Below are 22,634 nucleotides of genomic sequence, written 5' to 3' on the forward strand. Positions count from 1 at the left end.
AGCGGCTGGCCCGGATGAATTAAACCCTTATTTTCAAAGAATTGGTGCAGAGATCATTGCTGCCTCTCACACTCATGTATTCAATCTTTCATTGACGAGTAATACCATTCCAAAAGACTCCCTCTGTCTCACCCTCAACCTCCCCCTTCCTCCCTATCCCGCCTTTACATAAGGGTGGCGATCCGTCCCAATTGGACAACTATCGTCCCATATCTAAACTGTCTGCACTGGCAAAAGTTTTGGAAAACCTTGTGAACTCACAGTTGAAAGACTTTCTTTATAATAACTCTGTATAGTACATTTTACTGCATTAAGTAAGGTTGTAGGTGATATTCTAGATGCTTTGGACAAGAAAAATCACTGTGTTTCACTTTTTTTGACTTATTGAAGACCTTCGACACTGTTGACCATGCCCTGCTGTTGTATAGACTAAAAAAGGTTGGTTTAAGTGTTGATGCATTGGATTGGTTCCAAAACTACCTTTCTGACAGAACACAGTGTGTAGCACAGGAGGGTATGAAATCTGAGTTAAGGCTTACAAAAGGAGTTTCCCAGGACGCAATTTTAGGTCTGATCCTTTTTACATTGTATATTAATGATATAGGGAAGACTGTTGACTCTGCAAATCTCCATCTGTATGCTGATGACACAATTATTTATTATAGAGTATTGTCACGGCTGTTGTCGGTGAATGAAATGGAGGACCAAAACGCAGCAGGTACGTGAATGCTCATCTTGATTTTTAATTATCTTCAAAATGAACGTACAAAATAACAAAACACGAACGATCAACAAAAACAGTCTGGTAATGCACAAGGCGAAACACAGAACAATCACCCACAAATAACACATACAAACACACCCTAATATGTGGGACTCTCAATCAAAGGCAGATAGACAACACCTGCCTTCAACTGAGAGTCCCAACCCCAATCAACCAAACATAGAAACACACACACTAGACTAACCATAGAATTAACTAAACATAAACCAAAACCCGGAAATACTAAATCAAACACCCTTTACACAAACACAACACCCCGAACCACATAAAACAAATACCCTCTGCCACGTCCTGACCAAACTACAAAAACAATTAACCTTATACTGGCCAGGACGTGACAGTACCCCCCCTTAAAGGTGCTACCCCAGAAGCACCTTAAAAAATAACCCCAAGCAACACCAAAAAAAAAAATTCCCCTTTTCTAAAGGGAGGGAAGGGAGGGTGGCTGCCGTCAACGACGGCACTGTGCTACACCCCCCCTCCCCAACCCACCTATTTCTGGAGGTGGCTCTGGTTCCGGCCGTTCCAGGCTGTCGGGCCACTCTGGCATCGCCGAGGGGCAGTCGGGCCAGTCTGGCATCGCCGGGGGGCAGTCGGGGCAGTCTGGCAATTCGGGACAGTCTGGGCAGTCTGGCAATTCGGGACAGTCTGGGCAGTCTGGCAATTCGGGACAGTCTGGGCAGTCTGGCAATTCGGGACAGTCTGGGCAGTCTGGCAATTCGGGACAGTCTGGGCAGTCTGGCCACTCGGGCCACTCCGGCAGTTCAGGGCAGTCTGGCCACTCCGGCAGTTCAGGGCAGTCTGGCCACTCCGGCAGTTCAGGGCAGTCTGGCCACTCCGGCAGTTCAGGGCAGTCTGGCCACTCCGGCAGTTCAGGGCAGTCTGGCCACTCCGGCAGTTCAGGGCAGTCTGGCCACTCCGGCAGTTCAGGGCAGTCTGGCCACTCCGGCAGTTCAGGGCAGTCTGGCCACTCCGGCAGTTCAGCGCAGTCTGGCCACTCCGGCAGTTCAGCGCAGTCTGGCCACTCCGGCAGTTCAGCGCAGTCTGACCACTCCGGCAGTTCAGCGCAGTCTGGCCACTCCGGCAGTTCAGCGCAGTCTGACCACTCCGGCAGTTCAGCGCAGTCTGACCTCTCTGGCGACTGTTGACTGGCGGGCAGCTCTGACGACTGTTGACTGGCGGGCAGCTCTGACGATGACTGTTGACTGGCGGGCAGCTCTGACGATGACTGTTGACTGGCGGGCAGCTCTGACGATGACTGTTGACTGGCGGGCAGCTCTGACGATGACTGTTGACTGGCGGGCAGCTCTGATGATGACTGTTGACTGGCGGGCAGCTCTGACGATGACTGTTGACTGGCGGGCAGCTCTGACGATGACTGTTGACTGGCGGGCAGCTCTGACGATGACTGTTGACTGGCGGGCAGATCTGACGATGACTGTTGACTGGCGGGCAGATCTGATGATGACTGTTGACTGGCGGGCAGCTCTGATGATGACTGTTGACTGGCGGGCAGCTCTGATGATGACTATTGACTGGCGGGCAGCTCTGATGAAGACTGTTGACTGGCGAGGCTGGGTTGACGCACTTGTAGCCTGGTGCGTGGTGCTGGTACTGGGCTTACCAGATTATGTACACGCACCTCCAGGCTAGTGCGGGGAGCGGGAACAGGACGAGTCGGACTGGGTTGACGCACTTCCGGGTCCGCACGAGAGACAGGAGCTGGAAACCCAGGGCTATGGAGGCGCACAGCCGGTCTAGATCTTACCTCCTGCACAACCCGCCTTGGCTGGATGGAACTAGTAGCCCTGTACGAGCGGGGTGCTCGTACAGGGCAGACTGGGCTGTGCAGGGGCCTGATGGTAGCCGTGCGTGAGCGGGAGTTGGGTAGCCTGGTCCTCGGAGGCGTACCGGCGACCAGATGCGCTGCGCAGGCATCCTCCTACCAGGCTGGATGCCCGCTCTAGCACGGCACCTGCGAGGGGCTGGAATAACGCGCACCGGACTGTGCGTGCGTATGGGTGAGATAGTGTGCTCCTCAGCGAAACATAGCGCTCTCCACCCCATACGCTCCTCCATATAACCACGAGTAGCTGGCTTCCGGCTCTTCTTACGCCTAGCCAAACTACCCGTGTGCCCCCCCAAAAAAAAATTCTTGGGGGTGCCTCTCGTGCTTCTCCTTCAGCGCGTACTTGGCCTCGTACCACCGCCTCTCTGCCTTGGCTGCCTCAATTTCCCACTGCGGGCGTCGATAATCCCCAGCCTGGTGCCAAGGTCCGGCCCCGTCCAGAACTTCCTCCCAAGTCCACTTCTCCCGCCAGTCCAACTCGAACTCCGTCTGCTCCTCCCTCTGCTGCTTGGTCCTTTGGTGGTGGGTGATTCTGTCACAATTGTCTTCGTCTTCTGACGATAATGCGAAATCGTCATCAGAAAATGTGGACCAAAACGCAGCAGGTACGTGAATGCTCATCTTGATTTTTAATTATCTTCAAAATGAACGTACAAAATAACAAAACACGAACGATCAACAAAAACAGTCTGGTAAGGCACAAGGCGAAACACAGAACAATCACCCACAAATAACACATACAAACACACCCTAATATATGGGACTCTCAATCAAAGGCAGATAGACAACACCTGCCTTCAACTGAGAGTCCCAACCCCAATCAACCAAACATAGAAACACACACACTAGACTAACCATAGAATTAACTAAACATAAACCAAAACCCGGAAATACTAAATCAAACACCCTTTACACAAACACAACACCCCGAACCACATAAAACAAATACCCTCTGCCACGTCCTGACCAAACTACAAAAACAATTAACCTTATACTGGCCAGGACGTGACAAGTATCTAATATTGGGAAGGCTTTTCAGGACTTACAGTTGTCTTTTGATATTATTTAAAGGCAGCTTTTCCAATTGAAACTTGTGCTTAATGCAAGGAAAACAAAATTTATGGTTCTCTTCCCTGAAAGTAAATAGGTGGAATCACTTGCAGATTTTAACTGTAAAAGGCCAGCAAATTGATAGGGTCACCTCCTATAATTATCTTGGGATTTGGTAAGGTGAAAAGTCAAATTTTAAACAGCACATTGATAACCAAGAAACTGAAGTTGAAATAGAGTTTCTATTTCAGGAACAAATCTTGCTTTTCAATGTTATTCAGAAAGGATCTTGTTCAAAGTACATTTTTTTATCAGTGCTGGATTATGGTGATAGTGTCTATATGCAGGCCTCAGCAAGTACCTTGAAAACTCTGGACACAGTGTATCATGGTGCTTTAAGGTCTATTACCAATGCTAGATCACTGACCCACCACTGTGATCTGTATGCTATGGTGCAATGGACTGCTCTCTCCACCAGGAGGCTAAAGCACTGGTACACTTTTGTGTACAAAGCATTGATGGGACAGCTCAAATCAAATCAAATTCAAATCAAATGTTATTGGTCTCATACACATGGTTAGCAGATGTTAATGTGAGTGTAGTGAAATGCTTGTGCTTCTGGTTTCGACCATGCAGTAATATCTAACAAGTAATCTAACCTAACAATTTCACAACAACTACCCTATACATGCAAGTGTAAAGGAATTAATAAGAAAATGTACATATAAATACATGGATGAGGGATGGCCGAACGGAATAGGCAAGATGCAGTAGATGGTATAGAGTACAGGTTATACATATGAGATGAGTAATGTAGGGTATGTAAACATTATTTAAAGTGACATTGTTTATTAAAGTGACTAGTGATACATTTATTACATCCCATTTTTAATTATTAAAGTGGCTAGAGATTTGAGTCAGTATGTTGGCAGCAGCCACTCAACATTAGTGATGGCTGTTTAACAGTCTGATGGCCTTGAGATAGAAGCTGTTTTTCAGTCTCTCGGTCCCTGCTTTGATGCACCTGTACTGACCTCGCCTTCTGGATGGTAACGGGGTGAACAGGCAGTGGCTCGGTGGTTGTTGTCCTTGATGATCATTTTGGCCTTCCTGTGACATCGGGTGGTTTAGGTGTCCTGGAGGGCAGGTAGTTTGTCCCTGGTGATGCGTTGTGCAGACCTCACTACCCTCTGGAGAGCCTTACGGTTGTGGGCGGAGCAGTTGCCGTACCAGGCAGTGATACAGCCCGACAGGATGCTCTCGATTGTGCATCTGTAAAAGTTTGTGAGTGTTTTCAGTGACAAGCCAAATTTCTTCAGCCTCCTGAGGTTGAAGAGGCGCTGGTGCGCCTTCTTCACCACGCTGTCTTTGTGGGTGGACCATTTCAGTTTGTCCATGGTGTGTACACCAAGGAACTTAAAACTTTCCACCTTCTCCACTACTGTCCCTTTGATGTGAATAGAGGGGTGCTCCCTCTGTTGTTTCCTGAAGTCCACGATCATCTGCTTTGTTTTGCTGATGTTGAGTGTGAGGTTATTTTCCTGACAACACAATCCAAGGGCCCTCACCTCCTACCTGTAGGCCGTCTCGTCGTTGTTTGGTAATCAAGTCTACCACTGTAGTGTCATCTGCAAACATGATGATTGAGTTGGAGGCGTGCGTAGCCACGCAGTCATGGGTGAACAGGGAGTACAGGAGAGGACTGAGCGCCCTGTGTTGAGGATCAGCGGGGTGGAGATGTTGTTTCCTACCCTCACCACCTGGGGGCGGCCCGTCTGGAAGTCCAGGACCTAGTTGCACAGGGAGGGGTCCCTTTGTATCTCTGTTCTTTACTGACCAGATCAGTCACTCAATACAGTCTTCGTTCACAGTCGCTGCTGTCCGTGTCTGTTCCTAAGGCAAGAACTGAGATGGGGAAACAATATTTTTCCCATAATGCCCCTTCATTCTGGAACATGCTTCAGAAGATTTTAAAGTTAGGGGAGTTAGTGTCCTTGCCTGTTTTTAAGACTCTGATCGACAACACTGTTTGTGATAGCTGCAGTTGTTTCTAATCTTCAGTTGTATCTATAACTTGTGACACTTTGTCTTTTGTGTGTATTTTGTATTTTTAGGTAATATTTTATGGACACTCTGCTATTTCCCTGTTTGGCCTTCTTGCCAGGTTGCCCTCGCAAAATAGGTTTTTAACCTCAATGGGTTTAACCTGGTTTTATAAAGGTAAAAAAAGTGTTTTTTTAAATAACCTCCTCTACCTCCCTATCCCTCCATCTCACCCTCAACCTCCCCCTTCCTCCATATCCCTCCGTCTCAACCTCCCACTTCCTCCATATCCCTCCGTCTCACCTTCAACCTCCCACTTCCTCCATATCCCTCCATTTCAAACTCTCAGTTCCTCCATACCCCTCCGTCTCACCCTCAACCTCCCACTTCCTCCATATCCCTCCGTTTCAAACTCCCACTTCCTCCATACCCCTCCGTCTCACCCTCAACCTCCAACTTCCTCCATATCCCTCCGTCTCACCCTCAACCTCCCACTTCCTCCATATACCTCCGTCTCACCCTCAACCTCCCACTTCCTCCATATACCTCCGTCTCAACCTCCCACTTCCTCCATATCCCTCCGTCTCACCCTCAACCTCCCACTTCCTCCATATCCCTCCATCTCAAACTCCCACTTCCTCCATATCCCTCCATTTCAAACTCCCAGTTGCTCTATACCCCTCCGTCTCACCCTCAACCTCCCACTTCCTCCATATCCCTCCGTCTCAAACTCCCACTTCCTCCATATCCCTCCGTCTCACCCTCAACCTCCCTCTTCCTCCATATCCCTCCGTCTCTCCCTCAACCTCCCCCTTCCTCCATATCCCTCCGTCTCACCCTCAGCCTCAACCTCCCCCTTCCTCCCTATCCCTTCATTTCACCCTTAACCTACTTCACCTATAGACTCACCACACCCTTCCTCACTATATCTCACTCACTCTCTCTCCCCTTCCTCAGTCACGCTCTACCCTCACCCTCAACCTTCCCCTTCCTCCCTATCCCTCCATTTCACCCTCAACCTCCCCCTTCCTCCCTCTCCCTCCATTTCAACCTCAACCTCCCCCTTCATCTCACCCTTAATCTCCCCCTCCATCTCAACCTTCCCCTTCCCCCTCTCCCTCTGTCTCACCCTCAACCTCCCCCTTCCTCCCTATCCCTCCATTTCACCCTCAACCTCCCCCTTCCTCCATATCCCTCCATTTCAACCTCAACCTCCCCCTTCATCTCACCCTTAATCTCCCCCTCCATCTCAACCTTACCCTTCCCCCCTCCCTCTGTCTCACCCTCAACCTCCCCCTTCCTCCATATCCCTCCATTTCAACCTCAACCTCCCCCTTTATCTCAACCTTCCCCTTCCTCCCTATCCCTCTGTCTCACCCTCAACCTCCCCCTTCCTCCCTATCCCTCCATTTCACCCTCAACCTCCCCCTTCCTCCATATCCCTCCATTTCAACCTCAACCTCCCCCTTCATCTCAACCTCAACCTCCCCCTTCATCTCAACCTTCCCCTTCCCCCCTCTCCCTCTGTCTCACCCTCAACCACCCCCTTCCTCCCTATACCTCCATTTCTACCTCAACCTCCCTCTTCATCTCACCCTTAATCTCCACCTCCATCTTAACCTTCCCCTTCCTCCCTATCCCTCCATTTCACCCTCAACCTCCCCCTTCCTTCCTAGCCCTTGCTCTCACCCTTGCCTTACATCTCCATAGAGATAGTAGCTTTTTTATTGTGAATGGCTTACTACACTGTCATGAGACTGGGCTTACCAACACACTGCCTAGTGCTCATTTATAGTGCCAGATTGTTTGGTTTATTACAGTGGCACTGACGCCATTTTGTTTATATACACACACACAGTTCATGGTGGCACAGAAGTATAAAAGGCACGTGAACCCCTGCATCCAGTGAGTTTATACAGAGTTGAGCAATCTTTAATTCTACTATGCCTTTAGCAGCAGTGGAGCCTGACAGAGTTCAAGGTACGCAGACAGAGACATCTATTCTCCAGGTAATAATAGGCCTCCTAAATTACCCAGGTCACACAGGACCCTGGGGATATGTCACAGGCAGACCACCACACCAGATATATGACTTGAGTTAGCTCCAGGGCAGTGGAAATATAGGGGGGATGTTCTTCTATCCTTGTGGGGACTTAAAATCCCCAAATGTCCCCACAAAGATAGTAAAACAAGGAAAACCATAACCCCTAAGCTTAGGGGACATGGGAAAGGTCCCCATGAGGACAAAGGCTATAAGCTAAGGGGTTAGGGTTAGGGTTACAATTAGTGTTAGTTTACAATTAGGGTTAGGGTAAAGGGTTAGTGGTTAGGTTTAGGGTTAGGAGTAAGGGATAGGGTTAGGGTTATGGTTAGGTATGTTTAGGATTTTGAATGGAAATCAATTTTAGGTCCACACAAGGATAGAACAAAACATGTGTGTATGTGTGTGATTATCTGGAATTTCTAACACATACATACACAACCAAGAACATAACACACATGTACATCGATAGGTAACAAAAAATGTAGCCTAATAATCACTACATAGAATTAACACATCACAGCATTCTCTGTCAAGTCTTTAGCTGTGGGACTGTTGGTGTTTTTTTCTTGTTTGCTTTTTTTCAGTATTGTTGCAATGGAACATGTGATTCAACAGACGTTCAGCGCCATTCATGCTGACTATTTTGTGGTGGGAGGGAATGTGCCTGCTCCTCATTGTTAGTGACAAGGCAGACAATGATCTTAATGGCTACAACTCAACTGCATGTGACTTGCACAAACCACAGAGGGCTACAGGGTGGAGTATAGGTGAAAGGTTGTGTTTTTCACTCCAATCCTGCTCATTTGGATGTTGTCGGAGTCAAACAGACAGGCCTGGGTGAGATCTTTAAACATCTCACAAAATAATTTTAGAACCAAGCCACCCCCTGTACCCAGACTTTGAACTACTCCCCTCTGGGCGCAGATATAGGGCACCCCTCGGCAGGAAAAACAGAACTAGACAATAATTTGTGCCATGTGTGATATCCCTCCTAAATAGCTCAGGCTATTGTTCCTGTTGACACTGTAAGGCCAGCAGGCTAGTCTCTTTTTATTGGAACGTGCAGTTGAATTTTTATTTTAAGAATGTGAAATGTCAGAATAATAGTAGAGAGAATGATTTATTTCAGCTTTTATTTCTTTCATCACATTCCCAGTGGGTCAGAAGTTTACATACACTCAATTAGTATTTGGTAGCATTGCCTTTAAATTGTTTAACTTGGGTCAAACGTTTCGGGTTGCCTTCCACAAGCTTCCCACAAAAAATTAGGTGAATTTTGTACCATTCCTCCTGACAGAGCTGGTATAACTGAGGTAGGTTTGTAGGCCTCCTTGCTCCTTGCCTTCAGTTCTGCACACAAATGTTCTATAGGGTTGAGGTCAGGGCTTTGTGATAGCCACTCCTGGAAGACCATTTTGTGACCAAGCTTTAACTTCTAGACTGATGCCTTGAGATGTTGCTTCAATATATCCACATAATTTTCCTCCCTCATGATGCCATCTATTTTGTGAAGTGCACCAGTCCATCCTGCAGCAAAGCACCCCCACAACATGATGCTGCCACCCCCGTGCTTCACGGTTGGGATGGTGTTCTTCGGGCTTGCAAGCCTCCCCCTTTTTCCTCCAAACATAACGATGGTCATAACGGCCAAACAGTTCTATTTTTGTTTCATCAGACCAGAGGATATTTCTCCAAACCGTAGTCTGGCTTTTACATGGCGGTTTTGGAGCAGTGGCTTCTTCCTTGATGAGTGGCCTTTCAGGTTATGTCGATATAGGACTCATTTTACTGTGGATATAAATACTTTTGTACCTGTTTCCTCCAGCATCTTCATGAGGTCCTTTGCTGTTGTTCTGGGATTGATTTGCACTTTTTGCACCAAAGTACGTTCATCTCTAAGAGACAGAACGCGTCTCCTTCCTGAGCGGTATGACGGCTGCGTGGTCCCATGGTGTTTATACTTGCTTACTATTTTTGTACAGATTAATGTGGTACCTTCAGGCATTTGGAAATTGCTCCCGAGGATGAACCAGACTTGTGGAGGTCTACAATTTGTTTTCTGAGGTCTTGGCTGATTTCTTTTGATTTTCCCATGATGTGAAGCAAAGAGGCACTGAGTTTGAAGGTAGGCCTTGAAATACATCCGCAGGTACACCTCCAATTGACTCAAATGATGTCAATTAGCCTTTCAGAAGCTTCTAAAGCCATGACATCATTTTCTGGAATTTTCCAAGCTGTTTAAAGGCACAGTCAACTTAGTGTATATAAACTTCTAATCCACTGGATATGTGATACAGTGAATTATAAGTGAAATAATCTGTCTGTAAACAATTGTTGGAAAAATTACTTGTGTCATGCACAAAGTAGATGTACTAACCGATTTGCCAAAACTCTTGTTTGTGAAGAAGAAATGTGTGAAGTGGTTGAAAATACATTTTAATGACTCCAACCTAAGTGTATGTAAACTTCTGACTTCAACTGTAACTGTTATGAAAGTTGTATTGTCAACTTGTTTGTTTTTAAATGCCACTTTAAACATGTACATGACACTGAAACAAAATTTCCTCATGGGGATGTCGTGTCTTTGGCATCATTAAAAGTGAAGACTGTTATTTTATCAAATCAATTCTCTGTAATTATTATTACGTGATTAAACTAATCATGTAAATGTAATTAACTAGGAACTCGGGGCACCATGGAAAATCTTCAGATTTCAAAGTTATAATTTTTCGAATATAACTCTTCAGATATTTTATATCTGATCAATTAGTCTTCTATTAATGAATTATTCTTTACCTCACATCAGTCTCCTTCCAAACGTTGTAAATTGTTGGTTATCTGCACGAACCCAGCCTTTACTATGAATCATCCATACACCAATTGGCTTAATCATTTATTTACTAACTAACTAAATAATCACAGAAATGCATAAACAAACAAATAGTAGATATTAGTTACTAACAATGATAGGGAAGATTCCCTAGTGGGCTAAATATGACGGCTTGGTGGACAAAGGGAAGTGGGTGTGGACTGAGAAAGGAGCGGGAAAGACAAAAGGGATCACTACACACAGTTGATAACTATATTATTTGAAATGCTAATCCTTTGCACATGAACGCTCACTCATTCGGGAATAATTGCAATCAATATATATTTACGCCCATGTGGCGTGATCTTTTCTTTTGGAATCCGGTCTGTCTGCTGGAGAGTTCATCCAAGTCTCTCTCTCTCTTTCTGTTTCCCTGAAGATCAAAGTATTTCGTGGTTAGAATGGATACCTCAGAGTACCATTCAGAAATGTTCCCATAGAATAGATGTTTCGGTGGTTGTCGGTAATTGCATCCCAGGTTTACATCATTTCTAGCTGCAGACTAGTAATTAGTATCTAAGATTTGCTCTTATTCTGTAGGGATCGATAGTCTCAGAGTTTAACCATTTCCAGCTGTGTAGCCAATTCTCCACGTGGTATGGTTAAGAATTCAATAACTATTCACAATCACAGCTCACACTGTGGGTTTGCTTAGTCTAAACTATTCGCAATCACAGCTCACGCTGTGGGTTTGCTCAGTCTTGGTTCTCAAACCTGTGCCACCTCAGCTGACACCTAGGTATGCGTGGTCTGAAGAGGTTTCCTAAGGAGGGGGTTTTATTCATAACAATAAAAAAGGCGGTTCTATGACGCCTGATCATGTCTGTGCTCATGGGGGCGGGCCAATGACTTAGTTAAACTTTCAAGGAAATACAATTCTCTCACATTAAAGGTTTAACATCACATTACATCATTTCACAAAGAGTTTCATCTTTACTCATTCATTTTATACAACAATTAGACACAAACCCCATAATTGACAAATATACACATTGAGAGATATAGTTATGTGTGTTTTCTGTCCTCTCTGAGGTCACCAACTGAAACACACTCATCATACCCGTCCCTTAAGTGTCCATGAATCATTCCCACAAGTGGACATTTTGTTTCATATTCCCATTTTGGGGATTTAGGTGTTTACCACATGAAATCCTTTGTTCTCTCTGTGTCTCTCTCTCTGCATGACCAGGGGGAGAGTGTCTCCGCCAGGAATGTATGGCCTGAGATAACAGAACCTGGGTGTAAGAGAGAGTGAGAGGGAGGAGGAAGCCACGATCTTACCCAGAAAGGGCCACATCATGAGAGGGACAATAAAGTCAGTCAACTTATAATGTATTCTGCTGCTACCCTGTTTCTATTATCATAACTCCATAAATATAGCAGGTGTCAAGTCAGGTCAATGCCAGTTCAGTCTTTTTAGTTATTTGCACGTGAAAATATCTTGTAATCCTAGTTTAATATTGCTTGGTAGTGTTTTGTTTTGTTGGTGGGTCTACTTATTGATGGTTAACAAATATCACAGAGTGTTGCTTAAAATGGCAATCTGCGATTATTATATACATTTTGGGACATTTAAAATAATGTTATACAGTGGGGTCCGAAATTATTGGGGGAAATTATATTATTTTATACTAATACAATTGCTCAGAGATAGAGATTTTGTTTAACAAGTCATATTTTTTTTCTCAAAAAGGTAGGGGTAAAGGTTATTGACACCCCTGTTTGCAATGCCTTTCAATACCTCACCTTGTGGGGAAAACGGCATTAAGCCTTTTTCTAAAATGTCTTGTGAGATGGAGAGCACATTGAGTTGAATCATTCCTCCATACAGAATCCTTCCAGATCCTTGTCTGTGCTTATGGACTGCCCTCCAATTCAAACCACAGGTTTTCAATGGGTTTCGAGTCTGGAGACTGAGATGGCCATTTCAAACTGTTGATTTTGTGAATTGTGATGTGTGGTAGGGATTATTGTCTTGCTGAAAAATCCACTTGCGGCAAAGTAGGGCTGACCCCAATTAGTTGACTGGTCAATGATTTGGTTGATAGACTGTTTTTTTATTTGAGCTGTAGCAAATATATTTCTATATATTTTACAGGCACACGAGACACCGGTCTTATTCGTGCCCATCTCAGTGAGCAAATCCATTGAAGAGGCCCAGACTAATATATTGTGGCGGCTGCGGGAATGGCACAGTCCAAGAAGAAGGGGAGTGTGGCTAAAATGCACAATGCACATCTCTCTCCAGAATGTGCTCTCCCGTCAATTTGTGCACATTCATTGTTTCATAACATTATTGTGTGAATTGTTTGTGTTTGATTGTTAGTGTCTATCAATTTCACATTACATACAATACCAGTTAAAAGTTTGGACACATCTACTCATTCCAGGGTTTTTCTTTATTTTTAAAAATGTTTTACAAGACATCAAAACTATGAAATAACACATATGGATTCATACAGTAAGCAAAAAAAGATTTAACAAATCAAAATATATACATTTGAGATTCTTCAAAGTGTCACCCTTTGCCTTGAAGACAGCTTTGCACAGTTCATTTGTGGAATTTCTTTCCTACTTAAAACTTCTTAAGGCTAGGGGGCAGTATTCGGAAGTTTGGATGACTGACGTGCCCAAAGTAAACTGCCTGTTACTCAGGCCTAGAAGCTAGGATATGCATATAGTATTGTATAGGAAACACTCTGAAATTTCTAAAACTGTTAAAATAATGTCTGTGAGTATAACAGAACTGATCTAGCAGGCAAAAACCCGAGGAGAATCCATCCAGAATTGTTTTTTTTTGAGGTCACCACCCATTGAAATGCTTGTCTATGGGAAATTCAAAGGAAATCCTTCCAGATTGCAGTTCCTATGGCTTCCGCTAGATGTCAACAGTCTTTAGAACGGGTTTCAGGCTTGTTTTTTGAAAAATGAATTAGTAGTTGTAGTTTTTCAAGGTGGCTCTCATTTTGACTGTAGTCTTGTGGTGCGCGTGGATGAGGGCGCACACCTCGTTATTTATCTCCGGTATTGAACATACAACATTCTGTCTTAAATTTTATTATTTATTTACATATTAGGGTACCTGAGGATTGATTAGAAACGTTGTTTTGACTTGTTTGGACTAAGTTTATTGGTAACTTTTGGGATTCCTTTGTATGCATGTTGAACTAGTGGAACGGGTGGATTACTGAATCAAACGCACCAACTAAACTGACTTTTTTTAATATAAATAAGGGCTTTATCGAACAAAACAACCATTTGTTGTGTAGCTGGGACCCTTGGGATTGCAATCTAGAAGAAAAAGAAACGCGCACCTATTAAGGCGAGGTGCTGGCTAGCGGAGTAGAAAACTTGAAAATAAGGGAGAGCCGCACACTCTAGGAGCTCAGATGCAAAAATGTTATATCCAACATTTCGACAGCCAAGCTGTCTTCATCAGGGTATCACGACCCTTGGGATTGCAATCAGAGAAAGCTCTTCAAAGGTAAGTGATTTATTTTATTGCTATTTCTGACTTTTGTGACGCCTCTGCTGGTTTGGAAAATGTTTTTAATGCTTTTGTATGCGGGGCACTGTCCACAGATAATCGCATGGTCTGTTTTCGCCGTAAAGCCTTTTTTGAAATCTGACAAAGCGGCTGGATTAACAAGAAGTTAAGCTTTTAAATGATGTATGACACTTGTATTTTCATGAATGTTTAAAATTACGATTTTTGTATTTTGAATTTCGCGCTCTGCAATTTCACCGGATGTTGTCGAGATGGGGCGCTAGCGTCCCACCTAGCCAAAGAGGATGCATTTGATCAGTTGTGTTGTGACATGGTAAGGGTGGTATACATAAGATAGCCTTATTTGGTAAAGTCCATATTATGGCAAGAACAGCTCAAATCAGCAAAGACAAACGACAGTCCATCACTACTTTAAGACATGAAGGTCAGTCAATCCGGAAAATGTCAAGAACTTTCAAAGTTTCTTTGAGTGCAGTCGCAAAAACTACCAAGCGCTATGATGAAACTGGCTCTCATGAGGACCCCCACAGGAAAGGAAGATCCAGAGTTACCTCTGCTACAGAGGACAAGTTCATTAGAGTTAAATGCACCTCAGATTGCAGCCCAAATAAATGCTTCACAGAGTTCAAGTAACAGACACATCTCAACATCAACTACTAAAGGAAACCAATGAGAAGAAGAGACTATGCATTGGGCCAAGAAACATGAGCAATGGACATTAACCTGTTAAGGCTAGGGGGCAGTATTTGCACGGCCGGATAAAAAACGTACCCGATTTAAACTGGTTACTAATCTTTCCCAGAAACGAGAATATGCATATAATTAGTGGATTTGGATAGAAAACACCCTAAAGTTTCTAAAACTGTTTGAATGGTGTCTGTGAGTATAACAGAACTCATATGGCAGGCCAAAACCTGAGAAGATTCCATACAGGAAGTGCCCTGTCTGACAATTTGTCTCTGCTGTAATGTGACATTTTCTAAGGCTTCCATTGGTTCTCAGAAGGCGCCAGAAAGTGTAATGGGGTGTCTGCTGTCTCTGGGCGAAGAACAGCAGGAGAATTTGGGAGTGGTCAGCCTGGGGACAGTGACAGTGGAGATGCACGTTCATGAGAATTCTCCATTTTTTTCTTTCAGCCTTTGAATGAATACAACGTCATCTGGTTGGAATATTATCGCTATTTTACGAGAAAAATATCATAAAAAATTATTTTAAACAGCGTTTGACAAAGTTAATCATGAGTAGGCCCAACAGGCTCTTACATCTAGATGTTCCGCTAGCGGAACACCGCTCCAATATCCAATGATAGGGGCGTGGCGCAAATTTCAAACTCCTCAAAAATCCCAAAACTTCAATTTCTCAAACATATTACTATTTTACACCATTTTAAAGACAAGACTCTCCTTTATCTAAACACATTGTCCGATTTCAAAAAGGCTTTACAACGAAAGCAAAACATTAGATTATGTCAGGAGAGTACCCAGCCAGAAATAATCACACACCCATTTTTCAAGCTAGCATATAATGTCACAAAAACCAAAACCACAGCTAAATGCAGCACTAACCTTTGTTGATCTTCATCAGATGACACTCCTAGGACATTATGTTATACAATACATGCATGTTTTGTTCAATCAAGTTCATATTTATATCAAAAACCAGCTTTTTACATTAGCATGTGACGTTCAGAACTAGCATACCCACCGAAACTTCCGGTGAATTTACTAAATTACTCACGATAAATGTTCACAAAAAACATAACAATTATTTTAAGAATTATAGATACAGAACTCCTTTATGCAATCGCTATGTCCGATTTTAAAATAGCTTTTCGGTGAAAGCACATTTTGCAATATTCTGAGTAGATAGCCCGGCCATCATGGCTAGCTATTTTGACACCCACCAAGATTGGCACTCACCAAACTCAGATTTACTATAAGAAAAATTGGATTACCTTTGCTGTTCTTCGTCAGAATGCACTCCCAGGACTTCTAGTTTACACCCAATGTTGTTTTGGTTCCAAATAATCCATAGTTATATCCAAATAGCGGCGTTTTGTTCTTGCGTTCAAGGCACTATCCGAAGGGTGACGCGCCGGCGCGTATCGTGACAAAAAAAATCTAAATATTCCATTACCGTACTTCGAAGCATGTCAAACGATGTTTAAAATCCATTTTCATGCGATTTTTCTCGTAAAATAGCGATAATATTCCGACCGGGAGACGTCGTTTTCGTTCAAAGACTGAAAATGTAAAATGGACTCTTCACGTGCACACGCGCACCCGTTTCATTGTTCTCAGATCGACCACTACCCAAATGCGCTACTGTTTTTCAGCCAGGGACTGCAGAGTCATCATTCCCCGTTCTGGCGCCTTCTGAGAGCCTATGGGAGTCTTAGAAAATGTCACGTTACAGTAGAGATCCTCTGTTTTCGATAAAGAGGCTATAGAAGGCCAAGAAATGGTCAGAGAGGGCACTTCCTGTTTAGAATCTTCTCAGGTTTTGGCCTGCCATATGAGTTCTGTTATACTCACAGACACCATTCAAACAGTTTTAGAAACTTTAGGGTCTTTTCTATCCAAATCAAACAATTATATGCATATTCTAGTTTCTGGGCAGGAGTAATAACCAGATTAAATCGGGTACGTTTTTTTATCCGGCCGTGAAAATACTGCTCCCTATCCTAAACAGGTTAAACAGATCAAAATATATTTTATATGTGAGATTCTTCAAATAGCCACCCTTTGCCTTGAAGACAGCTTTGCACACTCTTGGCGTTTTCTCAACAAGCTTCATGAGGTAGTCACCTGGAATGCATTTCAATTAACAGGTATGCCTTCCTAAAAGTTAATTTTGTCACACACTGATCTGTTTCACCTGTCTTTGTGCTTGTCTCCACCCCCCTCCAGGTGTTGCCCATCTTCCCATTATCCCCTGTGTATTTATTCCTGTGTTCTCTATTTGTATCTTCCCAGTTCGTCTTGTCTTGTCAGGTCTTACCAGCATGCTTTCCCGTCTTCCTTTTTCTAAAGTCTGTTTTCCTAGTTTTCCCGGGTTCTGACTGTTCTGCCTGCCTTGACCCCGAGCCTGTCTGCCGTCCTGTACCTGCCTGACTCTGACCTGACCACGAACCCCTGACTGTCCTTGACCTGCCCTTTGCCTGCCCCGTGTTTTAAATAAATCATCTGAGAACTGTACTATCCGCATCTGGGTTATATCCTTGAGTTGTGTTAAATTTGTGGAATTTCTATCCTTCAAAATGCATTTGAGCTAATCAGTTGCATTGTGACAAGGTGGGGAGGTATACAGAAGATAGCCCTGTTAGGTCAGATACCAAGTCCATAAGAAGGCAAGAACCGCTCAAATAAGCAAAGAGAAATGACAGTCCACCATTACTTTAAGACATGAAGGTCAGTCAATATGGAACATTTCAAGAACTTTCAAAGTTTCTTCAAGTGCAGTCGCAAATATCATCAAGCGCTGTGATGAAACTGACTCTCATGAGGAATGCCACAGGAATGGAAGACCCAGAGTTATCTCTGCTCCAGAGGATTAGGTCATAGGAGTTACCAGCCTCAGAAATCGCAGCCCAAATAAATGCTTCACAGAGTTCAAATAACAGACACATCTCAAAATCAACTGTTCAGAGGAGACTGTTTGAATCAGGCCTTCATGGTCAATTTGCTGCAAAGAAATGGACATTTGTCCTTTGGTCTCGAGTCCAAATTGGGGATTTTTGGTTCCAACCGCTGTGTCTTTGTGATATGCGGTGTGGGTGAACGGATGATCTCCACATGTGTATTTTCCACCGTGAAGCATGGAGGAGGACATGTTAAGGTGTGGGTGTGCTTTGCTGGTGACACTGTCTGTGATCTATTTAACCACACTTAACCAGCATGGCTACCACAGTATTCTGCAGCGATACTCCATCCCATCTGGTTGGGCTTAGTGGGACTAGCATTTGTTTTTCGACAGGACAATGACCCAAAACACCTCCAGGCTGTGTAAGGGCTATTTTACCAAGGAGAGTGATGGAGTGCTGCATCAGACGACCTGTCCTCCATAATCCCCCAACCTCAACCAAATTGAGATGGTTTGTAATGAGTCGGACCGCAGAGTGAAGGAAAAGCAGCTAACAAGTGCTCATCGTATGTGGGAACTCCTTCAAAAGCATTCCAGGTGAAGCTGGTTGAGAGAATGCCAAGAGTGTGCAAAGCTGTCATCAAGGCAAAAGGTGTCTATTTGAAGAATCTCACATATAAAATATATTTTGATCTATTTAACACTTTTTTGGTTACTACATGATTCCATATGTGTTATTTGTTGTTGTTGTTTATTGTTTCTCCTAGACGTTTCCACTTCAGAATAAAAGCACTTACAGTTGACCAAGGCAGCTCTAGCAGGGCAGAAATTTTATGACCTGACTTGTTGGACGGTGCCATGTTGAAAGTCACTGAGGTCATCAATAAGGCCATTCTACTGCCCATGTTTGTCTATGGAGATTGCATGGTTGTATGCTTAATTTTATACACCTTTCAGCAACAGGTGTGGTTGAAATAGCCGAATCCACAAATTTGAAGGGGTGTCCAAATACTTTTGTATGTATAGTGTATGTACATATAGGTAGGTGTAAAGTGGCAAGGCAAGAGGATAGATAATAAACAGTATTAGCATGTATATGATGACTCAAAAGAGTTAGTGCAAAAAGTGTCAATGCCGATGTCTAGATGCTGCCTAGAAGACCAGCACCCCAGAGTCGCCTCTTCACTGTTGACGTTGAGACTGGTGTTTTGCGGGTACTATTTAATGAAGCTGCCAGTTGAGGACTTGTAAGGAGTCTGTTTCTCATACTAGACACTCTAATATACTTGTCCTCTTGCTCAGTTGTGCACCGGGGCCTCTCACTCCTCTTTCTATTCTGGTTAGAGCCAGTTTGCGCTGTTCTGTGAAGGGAGTAGTACTCAGCGTTGTACGAGATTTTCAGTTCCTTGGCAATTTCTCACATGGAATAGCCTTCATTTCTCAGAACAAGAATAGACTGACGAGTTTCAGAAGAAAGGTCTTTGTTTCTGGCCATTTTGAGCCTGTAATCAATCCCACAAATGCTGATGCTTAAAAAAACTCAACGAGTCTAAAGAAGGCCAGTTTTATTGCTTCTTTAATCAGTACAACAGTTTTCAGTTGTGCTAACATAATTGCAGAAGGGTTTTCTAATGATCAATTAGCCTTTTAAAATTATAAACTTGGATTAGCTAACACAACGTTGCTGATAATGGGCCTCTGTACGCCTATGTCGATATTCCATAAAAAAATCTGCTATTTCCAGCTACAATAGTCATTTACAACATCAACAATGTCTACACGTATTTCTGATCAATTTGATCTTATTTTAATGAACAAAATAATATCTTTCAAAAAAAAGGACATTTCTATGTGGCCCCAAACTTTTGAACGGTAGTGTACTTTGCAATTCTTTTGAATGAGCGTCCGTTCATGTGCAAAGTACTAGCATTTCCACGAGCATAGTTATCAACTGTATGTAGTGGGTCCATTCTGTCTTTCCCGCTCTTTATCTGTCCCCACCCCTTTCTAATGTGTTCCAAGCCGTCATATCGGGTTTAGTCCACTAAGGACTTGTCATTGCATTATGTAGTAATTAAGGTGTAAGCTATTCTGTTTGTGTGTTTATGTAATTCTATGTGATTATTTAGTTAGTTAGTAAATAAATAATTAAGTCAATTTGTATATTGCTGATTCATCATTTATGCTAGGGTTCGTGCAGACATCCAAGGATTTTGTGACATTCAGAATGAGACTGAAGGTAAATAATAATGAATGCATTGACTGTGACTGATGTAAGAGATATTTATGTCTTTATAGTTTAGTTGGGAGATAGTAACTCGTTAAATAACTTTTTTCCATGGTGCCCCAGATTACTACTTAATTAATTGTTACATGAGTAATTTAATCGCATAATAACTTTACATGGTATGTAATTATTTTATAAAATAACAGTCAATCACATTAATTAGGCAGGATACCTTCGCTTCCTTTGGCACAGGGACTAAGGTGGTCTGCTTGAAACATGTCGGTATTACAGACTCGGTCAGGGAGAGGTTGAAAATGTCAGTGAAGACACTTGCCAGTTGGTCCGCACATGCTGTGAGTACACATCCTGGTACTCAAAATATACAACAACGAACTGTATTCAGGAAGTACACAGAAATTCCAATTCTAATTCTCGTAAAATGTCAAAGTGGATTTTGGTTTACTTTCTGAATTGACTGGAATGTAAATGGAACTGACCTCAACATTGGTTAGCACACTTGGACGCAACCACACCTGGGATTTGAACTCATAACCTCTGGGATGCCATTAAGAGGAATTTCCTGCTTTGCCAGCAGGTATGTGGCCATGACAGAGATCAACCACAGATTTATTGGCAAGAATACATTTCTGCATTTTGCAAGTTGCCCGGAATCTTCACATTTTATTTTGGCCTAAAGTATAGCGCACTGAATGGGGGAATCAAGTGTCATTGGAAATTTCATCACTGTACTTTCAGAAAGTGTGGTACAAAATTATTGAATTCCGGCCTTGGTCGTTATGAAAAGCAGCTGTGTCTGTTGGATTAGCAATTGTCTCTAATGTTGTTATAGAAAGCTTAATTACACAAAGTCCTACAGGAGACATTACATTTAAGTCATTTAGCAGACGCTCTTATCCAGAGAGACACAACGTCGGATTGAGGACTTGATGTTGTATTTTGTTGTTGTTCTTTTCTCCTCTCTTTCTATCTCTAACAGAAACCACTGTGCGTATGTGATCCAGAAGAACATCACGTGTACGATGGAGGACGGCATGGCCACCTATGTGAAGGCAGAGTACACCACCAAGTGCATCTGGGGGCAGAAGTGTCCTGTCGTCATGTAAGTCTACACTCTTAGAAAAAATATTAAATTCCAATTTAATTCAATTCCAAAGATGTTTTGTTTTTACAATTACAATTCAATTCCCATTCAAAAAGTCCAAATAGTTTAATTCCAATTCAATTCCATGAGTTGAAGGATTGTTTTAATTAGAATGTAATGCTATGTAAATTCTTCACTTCATGAGTGAATTCAATAATTTAATTGGTATTTTAAATTCAATTGGAATTGACCCCAACCCTGATAGTTACTACACTCAGTTCAGACCCACCTCTGACACTACCATACGTATCGTAACATGAGAGAGGATACATACATAATAGATACTGACAGTAGCTAGCTTTCCATCCAATTGGCAACATATTTTCATGTGAATATTCTAGAATCTGAAACCCACCAGTGGTGTTTCCAACCAACTGGCTTGTTGCAGATAAAAACATGTGATTACGTAGCGCATAAGAAATGCACGTTTTCATGTACTCAATAAGAATCTAATGTTCAAATAATTTCCATCACATTTACAACTCTAATGGGTTTTGCCATAAAAACTGTTTTAAATTGCAAATGTGTTTACTCTGATCTTGGTACTTTTGTAGGCAGGCTAGTCTAGATGATGATATTATGGATAAGAGTCAGAATGTTTTCATTTGTAAAAACAGCAGCCAAGCATTGATCATCATGTCACTAGAATAACACCCTCAATATTTATTGGAAAGGAGCATCAGGCTCATCACCTTGCACATTCACCATGCTGTAAAGTTCATCATAACTTATTTCATTTCTAGCCTAATAAACTGCATGGTAGGCCAATCCCTAGTCGTAGTAGGAGGACCACACACCATGACTCCAAATTTACTTCGATATGATAGTTATTATATCAATATTTATGCATAAATGTTTTCTTGTAAAAATCCTTTTAAAGACACAAAAAGATCCCACAATGTCGAACGAACAAATGATCTGTTGGCATTTATAAAATTGTATGGAAACTTCCTGTTTCCATCACAGCTGTCATGATTTTTTTTTGTATGGTATGACTTGACTCGCATAAAACTGTGGATGGGAACGTGGTTTATGAGACTCATCCCACTGCTGTACACTTTCCATACAGTTTTGACGGGCACAGCAAAGTAGGTAGTGTACTATGCATTGGGACTCATATATATATGTACTGCCCTCTAGTGGTGTCAGTTTGTATTACTAGTTATCTCCACACTGTCCCTCCAGCTGCACTTTCAGCTGTGTTTGTGGTCAGTGGCTCTGTGACTCTGCTCAGGCCTCAAAGGATGGAAAGTGTTAATGGTCTGCTAGTTTTCATAATAATTGGATTCTTATAAAATCTGACAATTTATTTCCATCTCAGTGGATTATAAACAAACTCATATTATGGTTATTACAGAGGCCACTTTTTCAGTATAGATTTACAGTAATCTGTCAGTGAAATTGTGCTGTGTCCATTTGTGTGCATGCATGAGTTTGTATGTGTGCGCGTGTGTGTCTATAGCTCATCTCTGTAATGAGTGTGTGAGCTGGGATGTCGGATTCTCTCTGATGTGAC

General features: G+C 42.9%; 1 protein-coding gene across 4 annotated transcripts in view; it reads left to right on the top strand.

Annotated features, from left to right (window-relative positions):
* The window catches only part of LOC106600623 (EMILIN-3-like), a 60,513-nt gene that overhangs the window by 32,376 nt on the left and 5,503 nt on the right, over positions 1 to 22,634 (top strand). For all 4 annotated transcript variants that reach the window (XM_014192118.2, XM_014192115.2, XM_014192114.2 and 1 more), the window contains one exon: positions 20,954 to 21,076. In XM_014192118.2, the coding sequence (XP_014047593.1) occupies positions 20,954 to 21,076 (123 nt within the window). The remainder of the gene's footprint in view (positions 1 to 20,953; positions 21,077 to 22,634) is intronic.

This window comes from Salmo salar, chromosome ssa03, assembly GCF_905237065.1.
Source record: "Salmo salar chromosome ssa03, Ssal_v3.1, whole genome shotgun sequence".
Lineage (NCBI taxonomy): Eukaryota > Metazoa > Chordata > Actinopteri > Salmoniformes > Salmonidae > Salmo > Salmo salar.